Source organism: Neolamprologus multifasciatus, chromosome 12, assembly GCF_963576455.1.
Source record: "Neolamprologus multifasciatus chromosome 12, fNeoMul1.2, whole genome shotgun sequence".
Taxonomy (NCBI): domain Eukaryota; kingdom Metazoa; phylum Chordata; class Actinopteri; order Cichliformes; family Cichlidae; genus Neolamprologus; species Neolamprologus multifasciatus.
In genome coordinates, this window is record NC_140450.1 from 14,496,029 (window position 1) to 14,517,039 (window position 21,011).

The following is a 21,011-nucleotide window of genomic DNA, read 5'->3' on the forward strand; positions in this document are numbered from 1 at the left end:
TAACCAAAAACAGCTGTTGCTAATCAAGGATAAGAAGCTACAGGAAGTAAAAGTAAATAGAAGACAGGAGAGGCAAATCAAAATAAAACATACTAATCTGAAAGACATCACTTGTCAAGTGTCTCACACAGACACTTGACAATACAAGGAGATAACACAGTGAGACTACACAAAACCAAGGATGACTCCCAAACAGAATCAAAAACCTCAGAATGCGAGAAGAATCATAGAAATAAACACTAAGAAAACTCAGTCCAAACAAGGAATCATAGTTAAGGCTTGGGAATAACAATTAAATATTGTCAAAAAAACTCACAATCATGAAATACATACCATGGATTATAACCAAACAAAGAATACTTAACAATAACAAAAAACAAACACGCTCAGGGCTCAAAACGGACAACCATGACAATAACTAAAATAGCAAAGACAAAACTACTAAATTAAGTCTTTAGGATTAAAATTGTCTGTAACTATTGCTTACTGTCTTCAAACAACAGGTAAATTTTGCATAAGAAGAAAGTAAATAAAAGACTAAATGCAATATTTAGGATAAAAAACTCTCAAATGACATCCTGTACTTGTGTACAACTTAGCTTAGAGAATAACTTCACAAGGCAACTATTTAAACACAAGGCTGCTACACAGTGTATAGATGTTCCACGGAAGCCAGTGCTAAATTGAAGTGAAAAAATAAATAAAAGAACTTCTAAATATTTAGCTGAGCCTAATATAAAAATATAAAAATGTTTCCTATTGACAAGTGTCCTATCAGTAATGTTTGAAGGTTTATTGATCTGGAGTAGTTAAAGTACTTGTATTGTGGCTTTAAATTTTTAGTTGTAATATCTGTTTTCTGTCATATATCTGTAACATGGGGGATCACATTGTGATCCTGGGATGTGTGATATTTAGCCTCTATACATTTCACAAACTCAAACTTTTGAAGACAGTTGATAAATGAAAAATAAACGTGGGAAGATGTTGCAGCTGACTCCATATTCCTTATACAGCGGCCTTTTATAGAATACTAAAACAGTATTAATCCAATATACAGAATCATAAATGTGTTGCACTGTATTCATGCTACTATTATATGTTATATCTAAAAGTTTCCTTTATAAAAATCTGCCCATGTGACACGCTTTGTCATGAACTGTTTTTTGTCCCCATCGTGTGGTTGTTTGCCACAGGTCCGTGCAGAGAAACTGTCTCTAGAGCCGAGGGAAACGACACGTTAGCGTATTTATTTTAATGAAAATTTTTTTTTAAATGTTTAAAAGAATTTCTTTGTAATTTATTCTTTGTAATTTCCACCTTTACTCTGCCTGTTGAGTTCATCGCTGGTAGCGAAAGCGGAACTGTTGTCCTTGCTTCAGGATTTGAGCGGAGTGTAGACGGTGTAACACGCTGTCTAAGCAGCAGCAGTGGAGACGGGTGCTTTTTGATGAAACTTCAAGTGTTTGCAATTTTATGAAGAACAGCCTTTTAATTAATTCATAGCAACTCGAAGGAAGTCCGGTTGTTTCTGTTGTCGTTGTGATTCAGTAGGTAGGAGAGACAACGGTTCCTCCTCGTTATTCTTCATTATGTTATACAGGCGATTCTGGTGGCTCGTACGATTGTGGACAGATCCACTCATCATGGTCATGAATGTAGCAGTAATTTTAGTTTTTTGATGATTTCTTGAAAGGGTTTTTTATTTAAATTGATTTCTTATTATTTTTTTAAGGTTGAATGATTATGCAGCATACGTTTTTAGTAACTTTAACAAAGAAGAATTGGTTGCACAAGTATGGATTTATTTTGGATTTTCTCTGATCCACGCAAATATTTACATACACTGACTTCAGTCTGTTAGTAAGTTGTGCTGAAGGCTCTAAAATGTTTTAACCAGATCAGACCAATGCCTGCTAACATTACATCTGCTGGTTTGTTTAGACTTGTAAACATTTCTCTATTACACAGTAAGTCCCTTTTTAAAGGTTTCTCATAGGCCTGTTCAGTCATGTGTTATGACACAACTGAAGAAAATGTGCCTGATTTATGTTTTTATTCATGGATTTCTTTGGCATATTGTTTAACTAATGTCATTAACCTTTTTCTCCAGATGTACTAAGTAATTATTATTATTATTATTATTATTATTATTATTATTATTATTATTATTATTATTATTATTATTATTTACTGTGCATATCTTCAGCAATATGTGTTTTGTGCTTATTGGTCAGGTCAGATAAACCTTGTGCACCTAAAACATAATTTCTGGCATGATGTTGGATGAGGATGATGATTGCCCGGAGTTGGTGCCCATCGACACACAGCCTGGTCCTCCCTTAGGGCAAATACCGGTCACTATCATCACAGGCTATCTTGGTGAGCGAGATCTGTATTACGAGCGACTTTAATGAGCTTATAAAAGAGTTATAATCTGAGACTAAGCTGCAGGGTATTGTTTACTCAGCCTGTGTTACATCATAAGTATGGTACTAATATCACTCCTTATATGTTTCTGTATTTATTTATTCATAGGTGCTGGAAAAACTACACTCCTGAACTATATCCTTACAGAACAACACAACAAGCGGATTGCTGTCATACTAAATGAATTTGGTGAAGGTAAACCGTTAATATGCCTCAGAGAAATCAAAAGCAGGCGTTATTTTTGCCTGTTTTGTTCTGTTTTCTTGGTGACAGGTGAATGATTGTTGTTGTTATTTCCTCTGATTTCCACTAGAGGGCAGCACAGTAACAAACTTGGACTAATATACAAAAAGCCAAAGTTTTTTATCTAGAGTTTTTAAAGTTAGGAACTGCATTTGAAGTATGGCATCGTTGCCTTCATTTATGTTCAGTCAAGCAGTGGACAGTTTTGTAGTTTAGCCTATTTACATTTGTGTTTTTATTAGTTTGATTGGTGCGAAAACCTCATTTATTTGACATCTTTATAGATCTTGTAAATGTTGAATGTATTGGTATAAATTTCTAGGTGTGAATCACTCATCTTTCCTTTTCTTGCAGGCAGTGCCCTTGAGAAGTCCCTTGCAGTGAGTCAGGCAGGAGAGCTATACGAGGAGTGGCTAGAACTGAGGAACGGCTGCCTCTGCTGCTCTGTCAAGTATGTAGAGTAGCTAAAGCCCATTTAGTGTTGTTAGCATTAAGAATATACATTTTGACTCATTCCTATTTCTAATAAGACATTATAATACTACTACTGTGGTAATAATTGGTGCATTTTTATGAGATTTCTTTTCAGTGTGACAGCCATCTCCGATCAAACTCATAGTTTCACTCTGATTTTTCAGGGATATTATTATGATCAGGTGCAATGATTTGTAAACGCATGTATAATTTCTGGCACTATGGGTCCCACGATCAAAAAATAAAAAAAATAATTATCCTCTCATTCACATTTTGTCCAATATAGAGGAATACTGAAGATATTGAAATATGAAATAATACAAAGAGAATCATGTCCTGAATAAAAGTGTCTGCGAAGAAAAAAAACATGTTACAAATTTTGAATTTCTGAAGGTGTCGCCTTTTACATTACATTTAACAGCATCTTAACCAGCTACATAAGATATTCATAGGAAATAATTACTAGATATGTGCTATATGTAGTTTTTTTAGTGTGATTTCTTGCGATCATAATGTTCTTTAGACCATCAGCATGTTGTGTGGGTTTACAGAAACAGCCCTTTTCAAGTTTCCACCTTCATTAGTCCCCAGTTATTGCAGTCTTAGATCAGAGCCCACACCAATGCCTGCAACGTCCGGTCAGCATCACCTTAACATAAACTTGCGAGAGGATACTCTGTGAATCATGCCTTCATCATCAAACTGTCGCAATGAAACTGGGACATTAGACCTGTGGAAACCTGGACTTTGGTCTGATAAATTACCTTCAGTTGTGGTTTCTTTGTGAGTCACAAAGTGTGCGTTTCCGACCACAAAGCGTGAAGGAGGATGTGGGACTGATTTGTGCGTACAGTGAGGGTATAATTTGTGAGCATAGTTTTTTTTTAATAAACTAAAACACATCTGTTGTGTCTGTAAGGCTTATTTGACCAACAGGAAGATTGAGTGCTGTATCACTTGACCAGTTTGAATTATTTTATATATTTATTGTTACTTTTTGCAAAAGTATTTATTGAAAGTGACCAACATGGACAGGATTAGGAATGGGTTTTAGAGTTAAAGTTAGAGAGGTGACGCTGACATGGTTTGGAAATGTGCAGAGGAGGGATAGTAGATATGTTGGATTAAGGATATTGTATTTGTAGCTGCCAGGCAGGAGGAAAAGAGGAAGATCACTGAGAAGATTCATGGATGTAGTGAAGGAGGACATATATAGGGCTGGTGTGACAGAGGAGGATGGTAGGGTTGGGTGAGATGTAGGCAGACGATCTGCTGTGGAGACCCCTAAAGGGAAAAACCTGAAGAAGAAGTGATATATGTTTCATATATTTTATATTTGAACTTACCTTACATCCTACATTCATAATTTTTGTATATAGTATTGCTCTATAACAGGGGTGTCCAGTGAATTTTCCCAGTTGGCCTCCGTTGGGGCCTGATCAGAGCATCTTATCAGTGGCAGTTTATAAAAAGATAAAATGACTATTGAGCACAACTGAGTTCTCCATTTTTGGTGTGGCCCTCCACAGCAAGACCCAGTTTCTCATGTGGCCTCCACTGCTCTGTAATGCAGAGACGATTGAAAATATATATAAAAATATAAACTTAAATGAGCGGGTATTCAGTCCTTGATTTTGGCTGTTTTGTCAAATAAGAGTTTGTATTGTGTTTTATTGGATAAGACGATAGGATGTAAGTTGGCAAGTTAAATATAAGCTGTCTTTAGTTATTGGTCATTGGGTTTTTTTTTTTTTTTTTTAAGGGACAATGGTCTCAAAGCCATTGAAAACCTGATGGAGAAGAAAGGAAAGTTTGACTACATCTTGTTAGAAACCACTGGACTTGCTGATCCAGGTAACATACTTTTTTATTTTTTTGGAGAAGTTAGAATATGTTGAGCATATATGTGTGTTTGTTTGTATCTGATTTTAATCTGCAGCAGAGGCAGCAAACATTCAGTTATTTGCTGGTTCTGTGAAACCTCAGACACCAGCTGTTCCACCAGGTGGTGTGTGTGGGCTGGAAGCAGTGAGGTGACTTGGTTTTTACAATATTCATCGTATTTCCACTGTGGACTTGATGTAATTGTTTATCGCATATAAAATTAACCAGGGCCACTAACTATCTGGCACTTAGATAGTAAACATAACGTGAGCCATAATTCTTTATTTAGGTTTCTGTATCGTTATGGTAACAGTGTCTTTCTCTGCCTTGCTACACCACATCCCCTTCCTGATGCAACCCCAATTGAACCAGCTTCTTCTTGCCGAGCAAATGTATTAACCACTGCACTAAGACGTTTACTAGGGATATTAATCTCAAGTTTACCATTTTATAACTAACTGCTGTGATAGTATTGCTATCCATTCATTGCTTAGGCTTGAATCACAAAATCAGTGTTGGGCTATAACAAGGCGAGTGCTATAACATTTGGGATGTGCCACTAAATGACAGGTGTCAGGCGCTAATGGCTTACACAAAAGACAGAACCAACTGAGCACGCTCAGAGTGGGTCTAGGGCTCGCGTCTCTGCCACGTCATTGGCTTGTTACAGACGAGGACAGGTCTGTCATTGGTTCTGGCAGTGCTGTCAGTCATAAAGACTCCCAAGGGAATTATCTCATTTCTTTCAAGAAGAGGCTGGATGAGTTATGTGAAACATGCCACTCAAAAACAGTGTTTTCATTACACGTGCATCAAATATTTACAATGCTTTCTTATTCTGGCTTGGCACTTAGACAAAGGGAGCTATGTGAACAAGCGGTGGCTGGCATGGTAACGGAGGGTCTTGTAATAACCACGTCCTCAGGAAAATAGAAACAAGTCAAATGTACGAGAAGGACAGGGACAACTGAAGGCTTCAGATATTGGTTTTGTTTAAAACACAGACAAAAAATGCATGAAAGGTTTGTGAGAATAATTAAAGTGTTTACTACATATTTGCTGGTTCTTTTGTTCAAATAAAAGACGTACTATTAAGATGTCTTGGATCTGGGGAAATTGTGATAGCTAAAGCATTTTCAAATAAATCAGAAAGCAAATTGTCAGTGGATCTAGCCCTTGGTATCAGACACTTTGCATTAAACACACTGACCCCTCCGACAGGAGCTGTGGCCTCCATGTTCTGGGTTGATGCAGAGCTTGGCAGCGACATCTATCTGGACGGTAAGAGATATGTAATGATGCAAGTTTGTACTTTGGCGCTTTTGGTGTGTCTGTCAGGTTTTTTTGACTTTGCAGCTGTAAAGCCCATCACACATCTACTTCCTATGTAGAGATAAACAGAGATAATGGCGTCTTTGGTGAGACGTGAAATCACATTTCAAATGTTTACGTTTTATTCTTTCCTTCTCTGGTTGCGTGCACATATTGTAAGTCTTTCCATTTGAATGTTTTTGCCTTTATTGTGTTTGTAAAGATGGAGAATTAAAAGTATAAAGCAACAGTTTAAAAAACAAATAGTTTAAGAAACGTATTTTTCATCAGGTGTATGCACATTTGCGTCATGTAAAGTAAATGTGAAAGCCTCCACTCTTAACACTCTTTAGCAGTTGCTTTCACTGTTATGTAGTGCTGCACGTGTTTCTGCTATGTGACACTCTGTCACAAATTTGTGCTTAGGACGGACACACACACACACAGAGCAGAGAACTGCAAACAGCTGACATTTGTGGCTGGATTTCTATCTGTTTTGGTGCTCATGCAAACAGCCTTTAACTACACTAACACTTTCTTTAGTTAAAAATTGTTCTGAATTTGATTCATTGCAACTTTTTCACTGCAGAGTTGATTAATTTGAAAATCCCAGCACAGATCTTGTTATTCTGTACAAATAACATGATAATAGTGGTGTCAGTATAAAGATCCTAACGTAAACTCTGGTGTGTTTACTTAAGCTTCTCTGGTCCCATATGTGTATAACTACTACTACCTGTTCTGTACCATTAAAAACAAAATTTGAATGGAATTAAAATATTCTTAAAGGCTAAAATTTAGGTTTTCTGTTTTGGGGCTGTGAAGCTCAAATTGCAGAATAAATTTGATTTTAAAAAACATTATCACACTGGCTTAAATTCTTCATGTTTTTTTTTTTTTTATAGCGATGACGTATTGGGCCACACCTTTTAATCCTTGAATTCTAGTCTTCTCAGTCCTATTTTCAAAAGTACATAAATATAAAACAGAGCACCTCACCATGCGGTCTGCCTTTACAAACATGAAAGAATGGGTCGTTCTAAAGAGCGCACTGAATTCATTCATTCAAATGTGGTGTTATTGCAAAGTGGAACTGCTTAACAACCAACTGGCAGCAGGTCAGCGAGTGCTGAGGTGGATGCAGCCTCAATAACTGACATTAACATCAGCATGAAACCTGTGCACCGGGAGCTTCACGGCATGGGTTTTCACGGGTGAGCAGTTCCTGTAGGTGTTATATTTGGGTGGAGCTATACTTTTGTCCATGTAGTATATCTGACTTGGCCAAATTGTGTCTACTTTAAATGGTACCTTGGTTCTCACGCTCAATACTCAGCTGTCTACTCTGTTGTTACAGGCTACAAAACCAAAAGTGTTCTCTAAATAATTCAGACAAAGTAGCTCAGACAGACAAAACCTAACACCAACAGCTGCTGTACAGAGAGGACAAGCACAAGTTGTGGTTTCGCCTTTAACTCACTAATCCTCAATATGTGGTGTTTTTGTCTCTCCTAGGCATCGTCACTGTCATTGATGCCAAGTATGGACTGCAGGTTTGTGTTGTGTACTTTTGAGTAGCTTTGAGACATTTAGTACTAAAATAATTACTGAAGACAGACAAGATGTTCAAGAAACGGTCTGCAATGAGAATTTGGGAGATTTTGAACTGTTTAATAAGTTCACTTTGCATTGTGGGGACATTCTGATTGATCTTTCATACTGAATAATTAATAATAGGAAGAAAATAACTGTTAGTTGTAGTCTTGACCATGTCAGTCAGCTTCAGTGCAAATTCTGAGCAGTAGCTAAACTCATTTAGTGACTTTTTGGTGCTAAACTTATGCAGTTGTTTGTTAACCTGCAGTAAACAGCCATAGATACGCAGTCACATCCTGCCCCCTTTGTGCTACTTAAAAGGAGTGGGGCAAGTGACATCTAGATAATGGGCTCTAATTTGAAGGTGTCATACTCACTGAGGTGACACATTTCATGGCCTAGGCGCTGTCCTCTCCTCAAAGGCAACGTGAAGAAACTCCTGACAGAAAGACAGGGGATTTAAATCTTAGTGAAAGAGTAATGGATATCAGAGATGTGACCATGTAATAGGAATGTCACATCCACTCACCTGTCTCTCCTTTCATCTATCTCATCAAATATCTGTCTGTCCAAAAATATATCTAAATCTATCTGCCCCTGACTTTTCAGTCCCAGGAGAGAGGATGTCAGATAAAAGCAGCAATTGGTCATTCTATTAGGTTTTATTTAATACATTTTTTGTCATTCAGTCCTCTAGAGACAAAGCTGTGGTGATTTAGCCAATGACAGATTAATGTCAGACTGGCACTAAGGGTCAGGACCCAGATTAACACCTCCTGCTCTCCCTGTTATTACATATTAAGCTGTTTTGGAAAATGCAGCACCCCCAGTGCAGTCTTTTGTGTCCCATCCAGCAAGAAGAGGAGATAAAAGAAAATGGAAAGTGATCTCCCGTGGTTCCACGTGTTAAGAAAATCACTTAATTTGCAGATATTAAACACATGCCTTTCTTATCTATCTCAGTGTCACATTTTTGTACATATTAGCTATTCTGATTCTTGAAAGAACCCATAAAGCATGAGCAATGCAGCCCCTTTAAATTCTTATTATTATTTGTCATTTTGATGTTGCATTTGTAACTTATCTCCACTTTTTGTTAGCAACTAGCAGAGGAAAAAGCAGATGGACTTGTCAATGAAGCAGCCAGGTAAGTTGGCTGTATTTTTTTTTAAATAATTTCTTTGGAAGCAGGAGCCATTTATTGTCTTTGCAAAGCTATGCTAACAAACCTTCTAATTACTGTGCAGACATGAATAGGGTGAATTTCCCAAAATTACAGACAGAACGAACCGCACAGTATCGCCATCATCAAGCTTTTATGACTCAATGTGGACTCTGCTCTCGTCGCGGCTCTGTGTTTGTCTCCCAGCTTGTGTCTTACAGCAGCTGTGTGCTGTTGTCGTTGAACAAATATGCTGATGACAAAAGAGCAGTTGTGTGACCTTTTGCATCCTTTGTCTTTGCTTGTGTATTCTCCTCTAAACTAAACAGTGCTCAAGTCTTACTTGAGTTTGCCGTGCATTTCACGTTGCTACACATTAAGACTTACTAATACATGCCCATGCTACTGTATTATTTAGCCTCTTTTTTCCGCTGGAAAATTGACACACTTAATCACAATGAAAAGAGGTGCGGTAGATGGTTGCCAGTCATGTATAACTTAACTTTTGTGGTTGTCAGTGTCGGTTTTATTTCTGTTGCACACTTGAAAGCAACAAGGTTGGTCAAAGTGCTTTACAAGTTAGTTTCAAACAAACAAGATAAAACCACATATCAATGAAACAAAACCAGTCAAACTGACTAAAAACAAGTTGGAAAAAACCAAACAAACGCCACAGCGTAAAACACCTGATGGGAAAATGAGCTTGAAAAAATGCCAAGGTAAAAGCATTCATTTTAAGATGGGATTTAAAAGACTTTTATGTAGACAATATGAGTATCAAGTGGCTGTTCCAGAGTACAGGGGCTGTGGATGAAAGCCCGATATCTCGACTAGATGTTCTAAATGCTGTTTTAGGATTATATAAGTCCTGTGTAAACCTGCTAAGACTGGAGTTATGTGATCATGTTAAAGAGATGTGCAGCAATATTTAGGACTAACTGGAAGCAAAGGAGAGATTAATGTGTGCACAATCAAATTACAGAGAGTTGCAGTAGTTTAATCCAGAAGTGATGATGCAATGATAACTTGGAGGAAGTTGAGATTTTACTTTGGCAATTTGAGATAACCAATAAGAACTGGTCTTAACAACTGTGTTCACTTGCTTCTCTAATATAAAATAAACTGACTAAAAACTTCTGTAGATGTACATCAAATATTAATTTTGTGAAAGGTGTTGCAGGTGCATAAATACTAGAAATGCTCTTTTAGCCAGTTGCCAGGCATAATATCTGATTATAGATAAGAACCTTCATGGGACTGAGGTGTACCTGTGTGTCAGGTTTTTTACACTTCTTTGTGGGGTTTGTTTTGTTTTTTGTCCGTTGTTGGTGTCATAGAAAATTTAAAGTGCGTGTTCACTTGTCACATGAACTCAGCGTTGTCTTTATTATCCTTTCAGACAGATTGCTGTTGCTGACTTGACCGTTATCAACAAAACAGACTTGGTGACCGAGGAGGAACTAAAGGAAGTCAAAGACACTGTCAGGTCAGCATCCAATATTTTGTCCTGCTTGTCATCTCCCTATTTAGGTGTCTGTAGAGTGGATACGTGTAAAGTTTATGGTTTCTCTGACTTCAGGTCTATAAATGGGCTTGTCAAGATCATAGAAACCCAAAGATCAAGGTAAGTGGTAAGGTATAGGGAATCATGTTGTGAGAAAAGGGTTAAGTGGCTTCTCTGTGGCCTGGTCCCCTGCTGTGTTTGGTGTGACTCCTGCTCAGATCTTTGTGTCAAAGATAAAGCTGTTCAGACTTGACTTGCACATGTACAAACACAAACTGCTGTGACCTGAGTAAACACCAAACCCCTGAGTGGTGTCCAGTTTCCCACAAGGCTTTGCTCTCTGACCCCAGGTCTGCATATGTGCGAATGCGCATGCATCCAAATATGTGTGCGCACGCACCCTGCTGTGCATTATTGAACCCAGGTAGCATCTGGCTAACACAAGCATAACTCCTTCAGAGTTCAGAACTGGGTGAGCAGATGAAAGACGCCATGCAGCGAGGGGTTAACCAAAAAAACATTGTCAAAACTTTTGGGGGTTTTGTGCCTAATTCAGCTGACTTGGTTACTTTCTTTTAGAAAAGTTTAAATGTCTGGCTTGATTTATTACTCAACTTGGTGTGGAATTTAAATTAAACCAAAAAAACAAATAAAATAACTTGTGATCTTTGTCTGCAGGGTTGATCTCTCTGAAGTGTTGGATCTGCATTCCTTCGACAGTAAGGACGGAGCAAAGTGAGTCAGTTTAATGTAACTAAAGTTATTATTGAAAGCCAAACATAACATCAGTGTAGATAACTGGTACACGTGTAAGTGCTGCATGATTATTGACATCCTCATATGAAGAAACAGATTTTCAAAACAAAGCTTAAACTAAAGATGATACAAATATTTATATTGAGGTGTTTAAGCCATGTTACTGAGAATAAGAACTGATGTGAAACCCTAAAGAAATTCAAGAAAATATTTTGACATAAAAGCAATTCAGAGCTGAAATCTTTCTTTGGCACTTTATTAATGCATTGTCCAGTTTATGTACGGCTCACTACTTATATCTGTTGTCCTCATCTCAAAAACTTGCAGTCCAAAGATAAAAACATAATAATTTTGATGCCACTGATGGCCTCTGCTGCTACTTTGAACTGTCTACCCAGCAGTCCTGATACCGTGGTGACCATGTTTCTCCCTAATTAACAGACTCTTTTATTGAGCATCCCTCTGTTACACCACAGGATGATCATCACATTGTATCCCCTGTAGAATTCCATTATAATGAAAAGAATCAGTGTTCATCCCTTCATGTGAATGTGTTAAAGCTCTCTTACATGCCCCGAGTCACTGTCTCTGGGCCAGCTGCAGAGGATTAGTGCTGTGTGTGTCCATTGGCTCCCGAGGAGTTTCCCTTGTCCCAAAAGATAGCTCCTTTCCCCCTGCCTTTGAGATCACGGGCCCCACCTCCCTTCAATCCCATGCTGGCTGTTTGAAGCGGCCCCCCGCCGCTCAGCCTGTGTGGCACTAACAGCACGCAGGGCTCAAGCAGCTGGACACAACATTTAGCCTCCTTGTGAGGTCAGGGAGAAGTGGGGGCACAAGGGCTGTAGTTTGTTTGGAAGTGTTGGTGGGTGTTCTGTAGGATTTAATTGGCATTTCTAAAGCCTTTGCAAGTCTGTTTAGAGTTGTAATTAAGCACAGCATACATTGCATTATACTTTGAGATCAAACGCAAAGAAGAAATCTCTAAAGTCCACTTCTTTTCTGTAGAAGATTAGGAGGAAACAGATAAAAGTCATCAGTAGGGTCAAGTACATTTGCAGTTGGTTAACCTTTATTTAATAATGAAGGCCATAATGATAATGTTTTTTTGCAATAGGCAGTAATACATAAAAATAAACGTACCACAAAATCAGAATTAAACTTTGCAGCTTTCAAGACAACGGAGATGGTTCCAAGCATTTTTCCAGATCTGTCTGGCTGGTTAACCTCAAAAACAAAGCAGTGGCTTCTTATGAGCTCAGCATCAGTGTTTGATTGTTATTGATCACTCCTGACCAACTCTGGAGGAAAAAGTGAATTCTTTTTTTCTGCTTGTTGTTTTTTTTGTTTTTTGTTTTTTAATGAAATGAAATGAAATAATTCCAGGTATAGCAGCAAACTTCATAACTTGTGCTTCATCTTAAAGTCCATTGAGGGGATCCCACTGTCCACAGTAAGAAGCACTGCAATAAGCAATAAACCCCTTAGAATAACTTTTACCAATTTAAAATAATAACAGTGTGAGATCAACACAAACAGGTTCTTAAATGTCCCGCAACGTCAGCTGTCAGAGAAGAGGACACACAGCACAAAAATAGTAGAGGCAGCTCCAAAGGCACAAAATGTAATTGGTGGTCTAACATAACATAATATGCAAAGAGTATACATATATAATTAGATTAAATTCGATTTTTTTAATTTTGCTTCTGTACACCACTGCAGTGGGCTTTAAGTCAAAACAATGGGGTTAAACTATTGTATTAACTGTTTATCCACAATGTCCCATTTTTTTTTTTTTTTGACACTGTAATTTTTATTGATAGTTTTGTCACAGTTTAAACACAGACATGTATTACATTACAGGAGAAATAACCATGCAAGCACACAGTCAAAACAAACAGAACTAAAGCGAACAAAAGGTGTGGGTGCCAATTCTAATCAACTACCGTATGCATACCTGCCTTTACTCCGCAGCATACATACTCCAGCTTATATATGTACTTTTATACGGGCAAGCATCAATAGATATACAGAGTTATAGACCTTAAATGTTTTGTTTGTTCCACAATGTCCCATTTTCAGAGGCTCAAATGTAATTGGACAAAGAAATAATTTTGTAAGTAATTACTTTTTAAAAGTTTATTTAAAGAACACTTTTTTTTGTAGTCAATAACTCCCAACACTGTTTCTCCCCGTGCTCTGCTAAGCTTTTACTGCAGCTGCCTTCAGTTGCTGCTCATTTGTGGATTTTTCTGCCTTCAGCAGCTCTGGATGCTCTGTTAGGTTGAAACCAGGTTACTGACATGCACTTTGGACCTCATATATAGAGTTCCAGTGTACAGTTACCAAATACCAAAGTTCAACACTTAGAATCATCTTCAGATTTTTTAGCTGCTTAATCTGTCATGAAATAATAAGAAAACAGGTCTCACCTGGCTGTGAAACTACTTGACAGTCCTATTATGTTTAAGCCTCTGAAAAACAGGAGGCTGTGTAAAAAAATAAAATAAAATGTCTGTAATTCCTAAATAGTTCATGATGTAGTTTTGTTACACCCTTTGAATAAACGCTGAAAGTCTGCACTTTAACCATTTCATTTAAAATCCAATGGGGTGGCGTACAGAGGCAAAACTGCAAATACTCTACTGTAATATTTTTAAAATGAGGTTGATTTACTTTATCTGTTTTTATCTGATTATCTGAGTGTCACAAAAAAATCTATGTAAAACCATAATTTCTCTTATCTCGAAGTCTTGCAGAGAAGCTCCAACTTGTCAAACCTACAAGAGCACATCTTGACAAGGTATTGTCTCTTTCAGTTGATTTATTTCCTGTTCTTGAGCTTTGTGCACCACTGGGAGATTTTCTTGTTTTGTTTGCTAATTTATTTCAACACATCATTTCCTACGGGAGAAAGAGGGCTTCGTTGTCCTCGGGCTAAAACTCTGCCCTGCATTCCCCTGGGCTGTCTCACTGTAGTGAAAAATCCCTCCCCGCAATGCTTTTTGTGATTAGATCAACTTGAGGCTTTTGATGTTTTTTATGACATTTTAAACAAACCCTGACTGAGTCATACACAGCTTAACATTCACAGCTGACAGACTTGCAGTACTGAGCAAAAGTTGAAAGTCGATCTTTGTTTCTTTATATTTTGGTAGGAAAATGTGGAATAGGTGCAGTGATTTATTGAATCAAGCACGTAAATACAATGTTTCCACGTTGCTTCAGGGCTCTGGGGGGGGCCAGTCCAAGACTAATCATCTTCTAGTGTGTGTTTTTCTATCCATGTATGCTTTTACTTGACTACCAGTGTGTTTGGGATCACTGTCATGCTGAAAAAATGAAGCTGTTGCCGATCACATACTTTCCAGATGGTATTGCATGGTGGATCAAAATCCCACTGTACTTTCCTTCATTTGTAATTCTATCAATTTTGACATGATGCCCAACACCACTGGCTAAAAAGTAGCTCCAAACCATGAGAGAGCTTCCATCGTGTAAACACTCACGGTTGTACCTCTCTGCTGACCTCTGCCTTATACACTGATGAGAATTTGTACCAAAGCTTCATCACGCCATCAGACCTGTTGCCACTTGTTTTTCAGCCCAGTTCTTTCTATTTGGCACACAACAGCCGTTTGCAACCCTTTTAGAAAGCCTGAAGAACTAAATATATAGAGAACTTGAGGGTCGCTCAAGAATTTTACGCAATATTGTGTGTTGACTGGATGATCACGACACTGGCAAGAATCTTCTCTGCGTTTTGTGGCGTTATAGTTGTTTAAACAGAATCCATTTATAAATCCAGGATGTTGGATATGAATACAAAATATAGAGTGTAACTCTAATCACAAATTGTCTCTTGAGCTGATTTCTTTTCATATTAAATAATATTTGGCAATACTCCAGGATTAGTTTCACATGGATATGCTCATCAGTTAATAGATCGTATGCTTCCTTTAAGCAATTAGGTCTCTTTCTGTTGTCAGTTGTGCTTTATACCCATGAACTTTTATCACAGGATGAGGAGAGATTAGGGTTATTTGTGTGGGTAAATCACAGCATTGTTGTCTTTTTCTCTCAGGTTTCCTTTCCCGCATGAAGCTCAACAGACACACTCTCAATCCCCTCCACCTCTTCTCCCCCCATGTTGCTCTTTTCATGTAAATGAGAATGCTCTTATTCTGTTGTTATACTAAAAGACAAGGAAGTATATAACTTTAACACTTTGACATAAAACCCCTCAAATATCTGCAAAGTGCCCTTTAAATGCTGTGAGGAAGTATGGAGGGGAGGGACTGTGTTTCTGTGTGTGTGAGAGAGGAAAAAGAGAGGGGGGTGATAAAAAAAGGACTGTGGAGCTGGGTTTCAGGTGCCACGTGGGGTCGTGTTGTTTCTCACGTTCATTTACAAAGTCATCAGTTTGGGTGCTAGAAAAACACTTCTTTTGTTTAGCTTTCATTATGACTTTGCTAGTTTCAGTAAACTGAAAATTTATGTGAATTTGTGTTTGAAGTAAATCCCATCAGTTCTGCTCAGGGCACAAATGTATAGAAACCGAGCAGTAATAATATTTAAATAATTATATGTTTGATTTTGATATTGTATGTTGCATCCTCAGAGTATTTTAACTGTGACCTTTGAAATTGCTGGGGATTTGTCTGAGGACGCCTTGAACGCCTTCATCCAGGTGAACACGCTCTTCATCATTCATATCTCTGCTGTTATTGCTAATTATATGCAAAATGGCAACGTCCTTTGAATTTATTTTCCTCCGTTTCAGGATCTGCTGTGGGAAAAGATTTTCTGTAACAAAGAAGGGCAGCCGATGAGCATCATCCGCTTAAAGGTACAGCACAACACAATAGACACCCCGGTGGCGACAGTGATCGATAATGTCAGCCTTATTAACTACTGTAATCAGTTCCAAATGTGTGGTTAATGTGTCACTGGTGTGTTTTTTACAGGGCATAGTGTCGTTTGCGGATAAAGGCCACCAAGTGATGCTGCAGGGGGTTCACGAGCTGTACGAGCTGAATGAGACGCAACAGCTCTGGGAGGAGAACCCGCGAATAAACCGGCTTGTCTTTATAGGTGAAGACGCACACACACTTTTTTGTGTTTATGCACCTCATACCACTCTGGAACAGTATCACACTCCAGCTGTGTTTAGCTGACTCTGTGGGTTGCTTTGAAAAGCTGTAAAAACAACTTTGTTGATGTTGAGACTTTTGCTCATAGAAACTATTTTTACTCTACTGGTTTACTTTATTCTGTGTTGTAACGTGATTTTGTATTAACAGCACTTTAATTTACTGTGATTCCTCCTACTTTTGATTTATTTATCTCTATTTTGTTGTAAATCACTTTGACTGCATATCAGTGAAAAACACCATTTTTGCTTTCTTACTACTTAAATTCAGCATGTTGCATTAAACGATTAAAATGGTCTTTTGTTATAGATTTTTAAATCATTCTCTGTGCCAGTATTGACTACATGCAGATTGTTTACTAACATTTATTCACCATTGTAAAATTGTTTTTCTGGTTATAAAAATAAAATCATAAATTTTCTTTGCATCCTAGTTTTCTGTCTAGCTTACTTATTGGTTATTAATAACGTTGACGTTACTGTAAATGGAGGCATTTTATCTGCAGGGGAAAGAATCCTCCACTTTTCATATCTGTGTGTGGCCAAACTTTATTAAAATGCACTTTGGTCTCCACTTTGTTTTGCAGGAAGGAACCTGGACAAGGACATTCTGCAGGAAAAGTTTGTTTCTACAGTGCTACTCGGCTCAGAGAAAAATTAGCTTCAAGCCCTTTTTTCCTCTTCTTCGCTTCAGATTTTGACTTTGGAGCAAAAGCGTTGGCACTGGCCATCCTGCGATTGTCATTCAGACTCCTTTTCTATATGAAGATTTGGTAGATCAGAGGGCGGATAAAGTGTTTAGGCACTAGTGTCCATCACAGCCTGCTTTAAAAGCTACGTTTAGAAGGAGTTGTAGATTCTGACCCTGAAAATTTACCCAAAACAAGTCCAGTAATTTAATTAATCCATTGCATTTTTAGAAAGTGGGATTAATAAAATAAACATATTTACAAAGTTAGGAGCCAACCCAGCAATGCACATGCTCTGCTACTTGGGGAATGGATGGTACTTGAAGTGGTCCTACCTATGTTTCTCACTTTGAATATGTGGATTTTAAATTATTCAAAATAAACGTTTGTTTTTCTTCTGAAGTATGTATTCTACTGATTTCCTGATAAACCTACTCAAAACAATTGTTTTTCATCAGTTTCCTAATAAAATAGCATCACTGCTTGTAAATATTGTTCTGAATAGATAAATGTAAGTAGCACTGTTTTCTTTAAATTAATTTCCTTTTCAAAAAATACACTCTGCGTCATTTATTTTCTTTTGAATAATGCAGTTATTTGACAATACTGTGAGGGGCGCACCTCACAGTATTGTCAAATAATAGCGCTTGCAGCTTTAGTTGATGATTGTCACACTTGACAAATACAGCTACTTGACAAATACAGCTACTCTATTTTTATTTTTTATTTTTGGTATTTGTTACTTAAGCCTTCATTGATACAGGTATGTGAGAACCATCTCTTGCGCGCACAGTAGGTCCTGTCAGGTGAGGAAATGGGTGGAGTTTCCCCAACTTAGTCATTTGCAATGGAGATGCTACAGCAGCGCTGTTTTAGCACATGTCTGATGTCGGCCAGGTTTGCTTTAAGAACGGCTTTGCATTACATTTGTCGCGATTGTAAAACCGAGGTGCGCGCAAACACAAAGCGCACCGTGCAGCTGTGCCGTTTCCGACTGCGATTCTGATGCTGATGGCCTCGTTAAGGCGACTGCTGCAGCTTTTCTTAACTGGCTGCGGGAAGCCCTACCATGGCCATTTTCATGGTCAAACCACCCACGGGCATCCAGAGGTGGCAAACTAAACGAACCCACAGGGGGTTCCGAGTGAGAAAGCCTTGATTTCTTATCGCGTGCTAGGCCTGGTGTTAAAATTCTCAAGACCCACACCCCCCCACACACACACACCACTCTGCTGCTGTGCGATTTGTTATATAAAATGTAAGTTTTAACTTGTTATTTGTTTCTTAGAACAAGACAGTTACAGGTGTGTGTGTGTGCGCGCGCGCCGCGCAATTTGGCTTGTCTCCGCTTCCAGGATTTGTATAACTGAAATAAAACGCGTAATAAACACAATAATAACATACTGGCACCGTGGTGTTTCTATGTATTGTGTGAATGGGCCTTACGCACATCAGGACCACGCAACCCCCCCCTTCCTCATTTGTTTGCTTGCCGGGGCTCCCCGCGGTGTAAGGCTACTCTGATAGGTCCAGAGGGTTAATGGGACTGGCCTGCAGGGCAGCAGCTTACTAGGATATAAAGCCACAGCTCTCATCACGATAGCACAAGAAGTATCAATAGATGCGCTTTTACGCACAGTCGAGGGGCCTGTTGGTTTTTACGCACGGCAAACCATTAAGGCCTCTTTGGCAGAGTTGAGTTTTTACGCGTTTGTGAGAAATCTTAGGTGTGACCATGACTCTCTCAAGTGAATTTGAAGCTTCACAACATGCCGGATTGCCTATACAAGAGGATGCGATTGACATAGTAGGCGAGGATGTCCACTATCGAAATGATTGCTCTACGGGTTCCTCAGCAGAATCTGGTGCGGAATTTGACTGTTCAGAACCAGAATCGTCGGGGGAAAGCGAGAACAGTTTCTGCGCAGACGCACCGGCGTCAAGAAAAGCCCAGAGCAGCTCGGTAAAGCCCCCGTACTCCTACATTGCTCTCATCACCATGGCTATCCTGCAGAGCCCGCTGAAGAAGCTAACGCTTAGTGGCATATGTGACTTCATTAGCAACAAGTTTCCCTACTACAGAGACAAGTTTCCCGCTTGGCAGAATTCGATCAGGCACAACCTCTCCCTCAACGACTGTTTCATCAAGATTCCGAGGGAGCCCGGAAACCCGGGAAAGGGCAATTACTGGTCTCTGGACCCTGCTTCGGAGGACATGTTCGACAACGGCAGTTTCCTTCGCCGGAGGAAACGGTTCAAGAGAAACCAGCCCGAGTTCGGCAAAGACGGACTGATGTTTTATTCCAGCTTTAACTGCTACCGGCCGTACGGACACCCATATAGCATAACTGGCCAGGTAAGCCACACGGCTGCCTCTTCTGTTCGTTACATGCCCCTGCAGGAAAGCATCGTGATGCCTTCCTCGTCCTACCACCTCCTACCACAACCCCTGAACAGCCACGGAAAGTGCGTTGGGCCTAAAGACTTAAGAGCACAACTTTGCGCAGCAGAACCAGCTGAGCCGAAATCCGTCCCACAGGCAAAGTGCTCCTTCAGCATCGACAGCATCATGAGCAGACCCCCTTCTATCAGTCAGCACAACTCAAATCCACAGCAAGGCCCGCACGGTGCTCTCGGTTATGGTCAACTCATGCCTGGCCCTGCTGCCTGTTTGGTTCCGACCCTCCTGCAGCCTTCAAGGAATCAGTTTTGCCCTCCTCCCATCCTGAGCACTGCTCCTTTTATAAACGAGCACCTCAGACTGTCGTACCCTCGTTGCTGAACCCTTTGAAAACACTTTACAGTGTCTGTATGTTTGGCGTAGTTCATTTCTTAAAGAAATGTTTTTTTATTGCATGATATTTATGTGCGTTATGTCTGTAAATAAGATGTGTTGTAATATATTTGTCAAGGTTACTTCAGGGGAAAACCTCGTCAATGTGAATGTGTTTTTTTTTATTAAGTAACGTGGCAAAATAAAATGAATATGTGGGAAACGATTGCAAGTTTTGTTATAATCTGAGTCAGTGCACAGTGCTCGTGAGAGCTGTAGGTGGATTTACTCAGAGCAGAAATTATTGTTTGTGTGTAAGTTTGAAAAACACTTAGATTTTCTATATTTTTTGTAGTCTTTATTAATATTTGTACCAGAAGTACAGGTGATGCCAAACTTTTATTTTAGCTACTGCAAAAATGACTTACTATAATTTATCTGACAGTATTTACCGTAAGGGTTCAACATTGTGTTGGCCTGCTTCCTCTTGATTAACTGAACTCACTTGTAGTCTGCAGGCTACAAGAATGATGACAAAAATCAGATTTTATTAAAGTAAGTCAATGTCAAATTATAAAAACACATTTCCAGCCAGGAAATGAATAAAAGCTATGAAAACGCAGGCCTTAAACTCGCACTGGTCATTACTGATTAAATAATGAAACTCACTCAAATGAGAGTTAATCAGCAGGTTTTAGAAATGAAACTGTATCCCTAATTGGCACGCTCACGTTTACGTGTTTCATCAAGTATACAAAATAATAATAATGATAATTAAAAGTCACTTTTTCCATTCTGCCTCAAGGTCGCACTGTTTCCAAAATATTGGAGCAGATGTTAGCGCACTGAAGTTGGTCCGTGTTGTGGCTACTTAAGAATTTACAGAACACACAGAATTCAAGATCTATCAAAACATTTTCAATTCAGAAAATAATAACAATTAAATAAAAACGGTACACTCTGATACTTCTAGATTTCTGTGACTATAGTAATGGCCTGTGGGTTAGTGTGAAAAGCACACACACACACAGGCGTGTCCG

The 21,011-nt window shown here is 38.8% G+C and overlaps 2 protein-coding genes across 3 annotated transcripts; both read left to right on the plus strand.

The window, feature by feature from the left end:
* The first annotated feature begins 1,377 nt into the window (after positions 1-1,377).
* On the plus strand, positions 1,378-17,600 carry zng1a (Zn regulated GTPase metalloprotein activator 1A). 2 transcript variants are annotated; one of them, XM_085181202.1, is made up of 16 exons: positions 1,378-1,554; positions 2,238-2,382; positions 2,539-2,625; positions 3,028-3,124; positions 4,910-5,001; positions 6,253-6,312; positions 7,858-7,895; positions 9,039-9,085; positions 10,500-10,586; positions 10,680-10,724; positions 11,283-11,339; positions 14,109-14,160; positions 15,979-16,047; positions 16,141-16,206; positions 16,325-16,451; positions 17,097-17,600. In XM_085181202.1, exons 2-16 carry the CDS (start codon positions 2,277-2,279, stop codon positions 17,168-17,170), a joined length of 1,104 nt encoding a protein of 367 aa, XP_085037328.1. In that variant the 5' UTR covers positions 1,378-1,554; positions 2,238-2,276; the 3' UTR covers positions 17,171-17,600. The 2 variants fall into 2 exon arrangements, with proteins under 2 accessions (XP_085037328.1, XP_085037329.1); XM_085181203.1 differs by having other exon boundaries at positions 2,243-2,382.
* A 112-nt stretch (positions 17,601-17,712) lies between these two features.
* Positions 17,713-20,980, plus strand: foxd5 (forkhead box D5). The gene has a single exon (XM_085181201.1). It carries the CDS (start codon positions 18,934-18,936, stop codon positions 19,978-19,980), a length of 1,047 nt encoding a protein of 348 aa, XP_085037327.1. The 5' UTR covers positions 17,713-18,933; the 3' UTR covers positions 19,981-20,980.
* Positions 20,981-21,011: the final 31 nt, after the last annotated feature.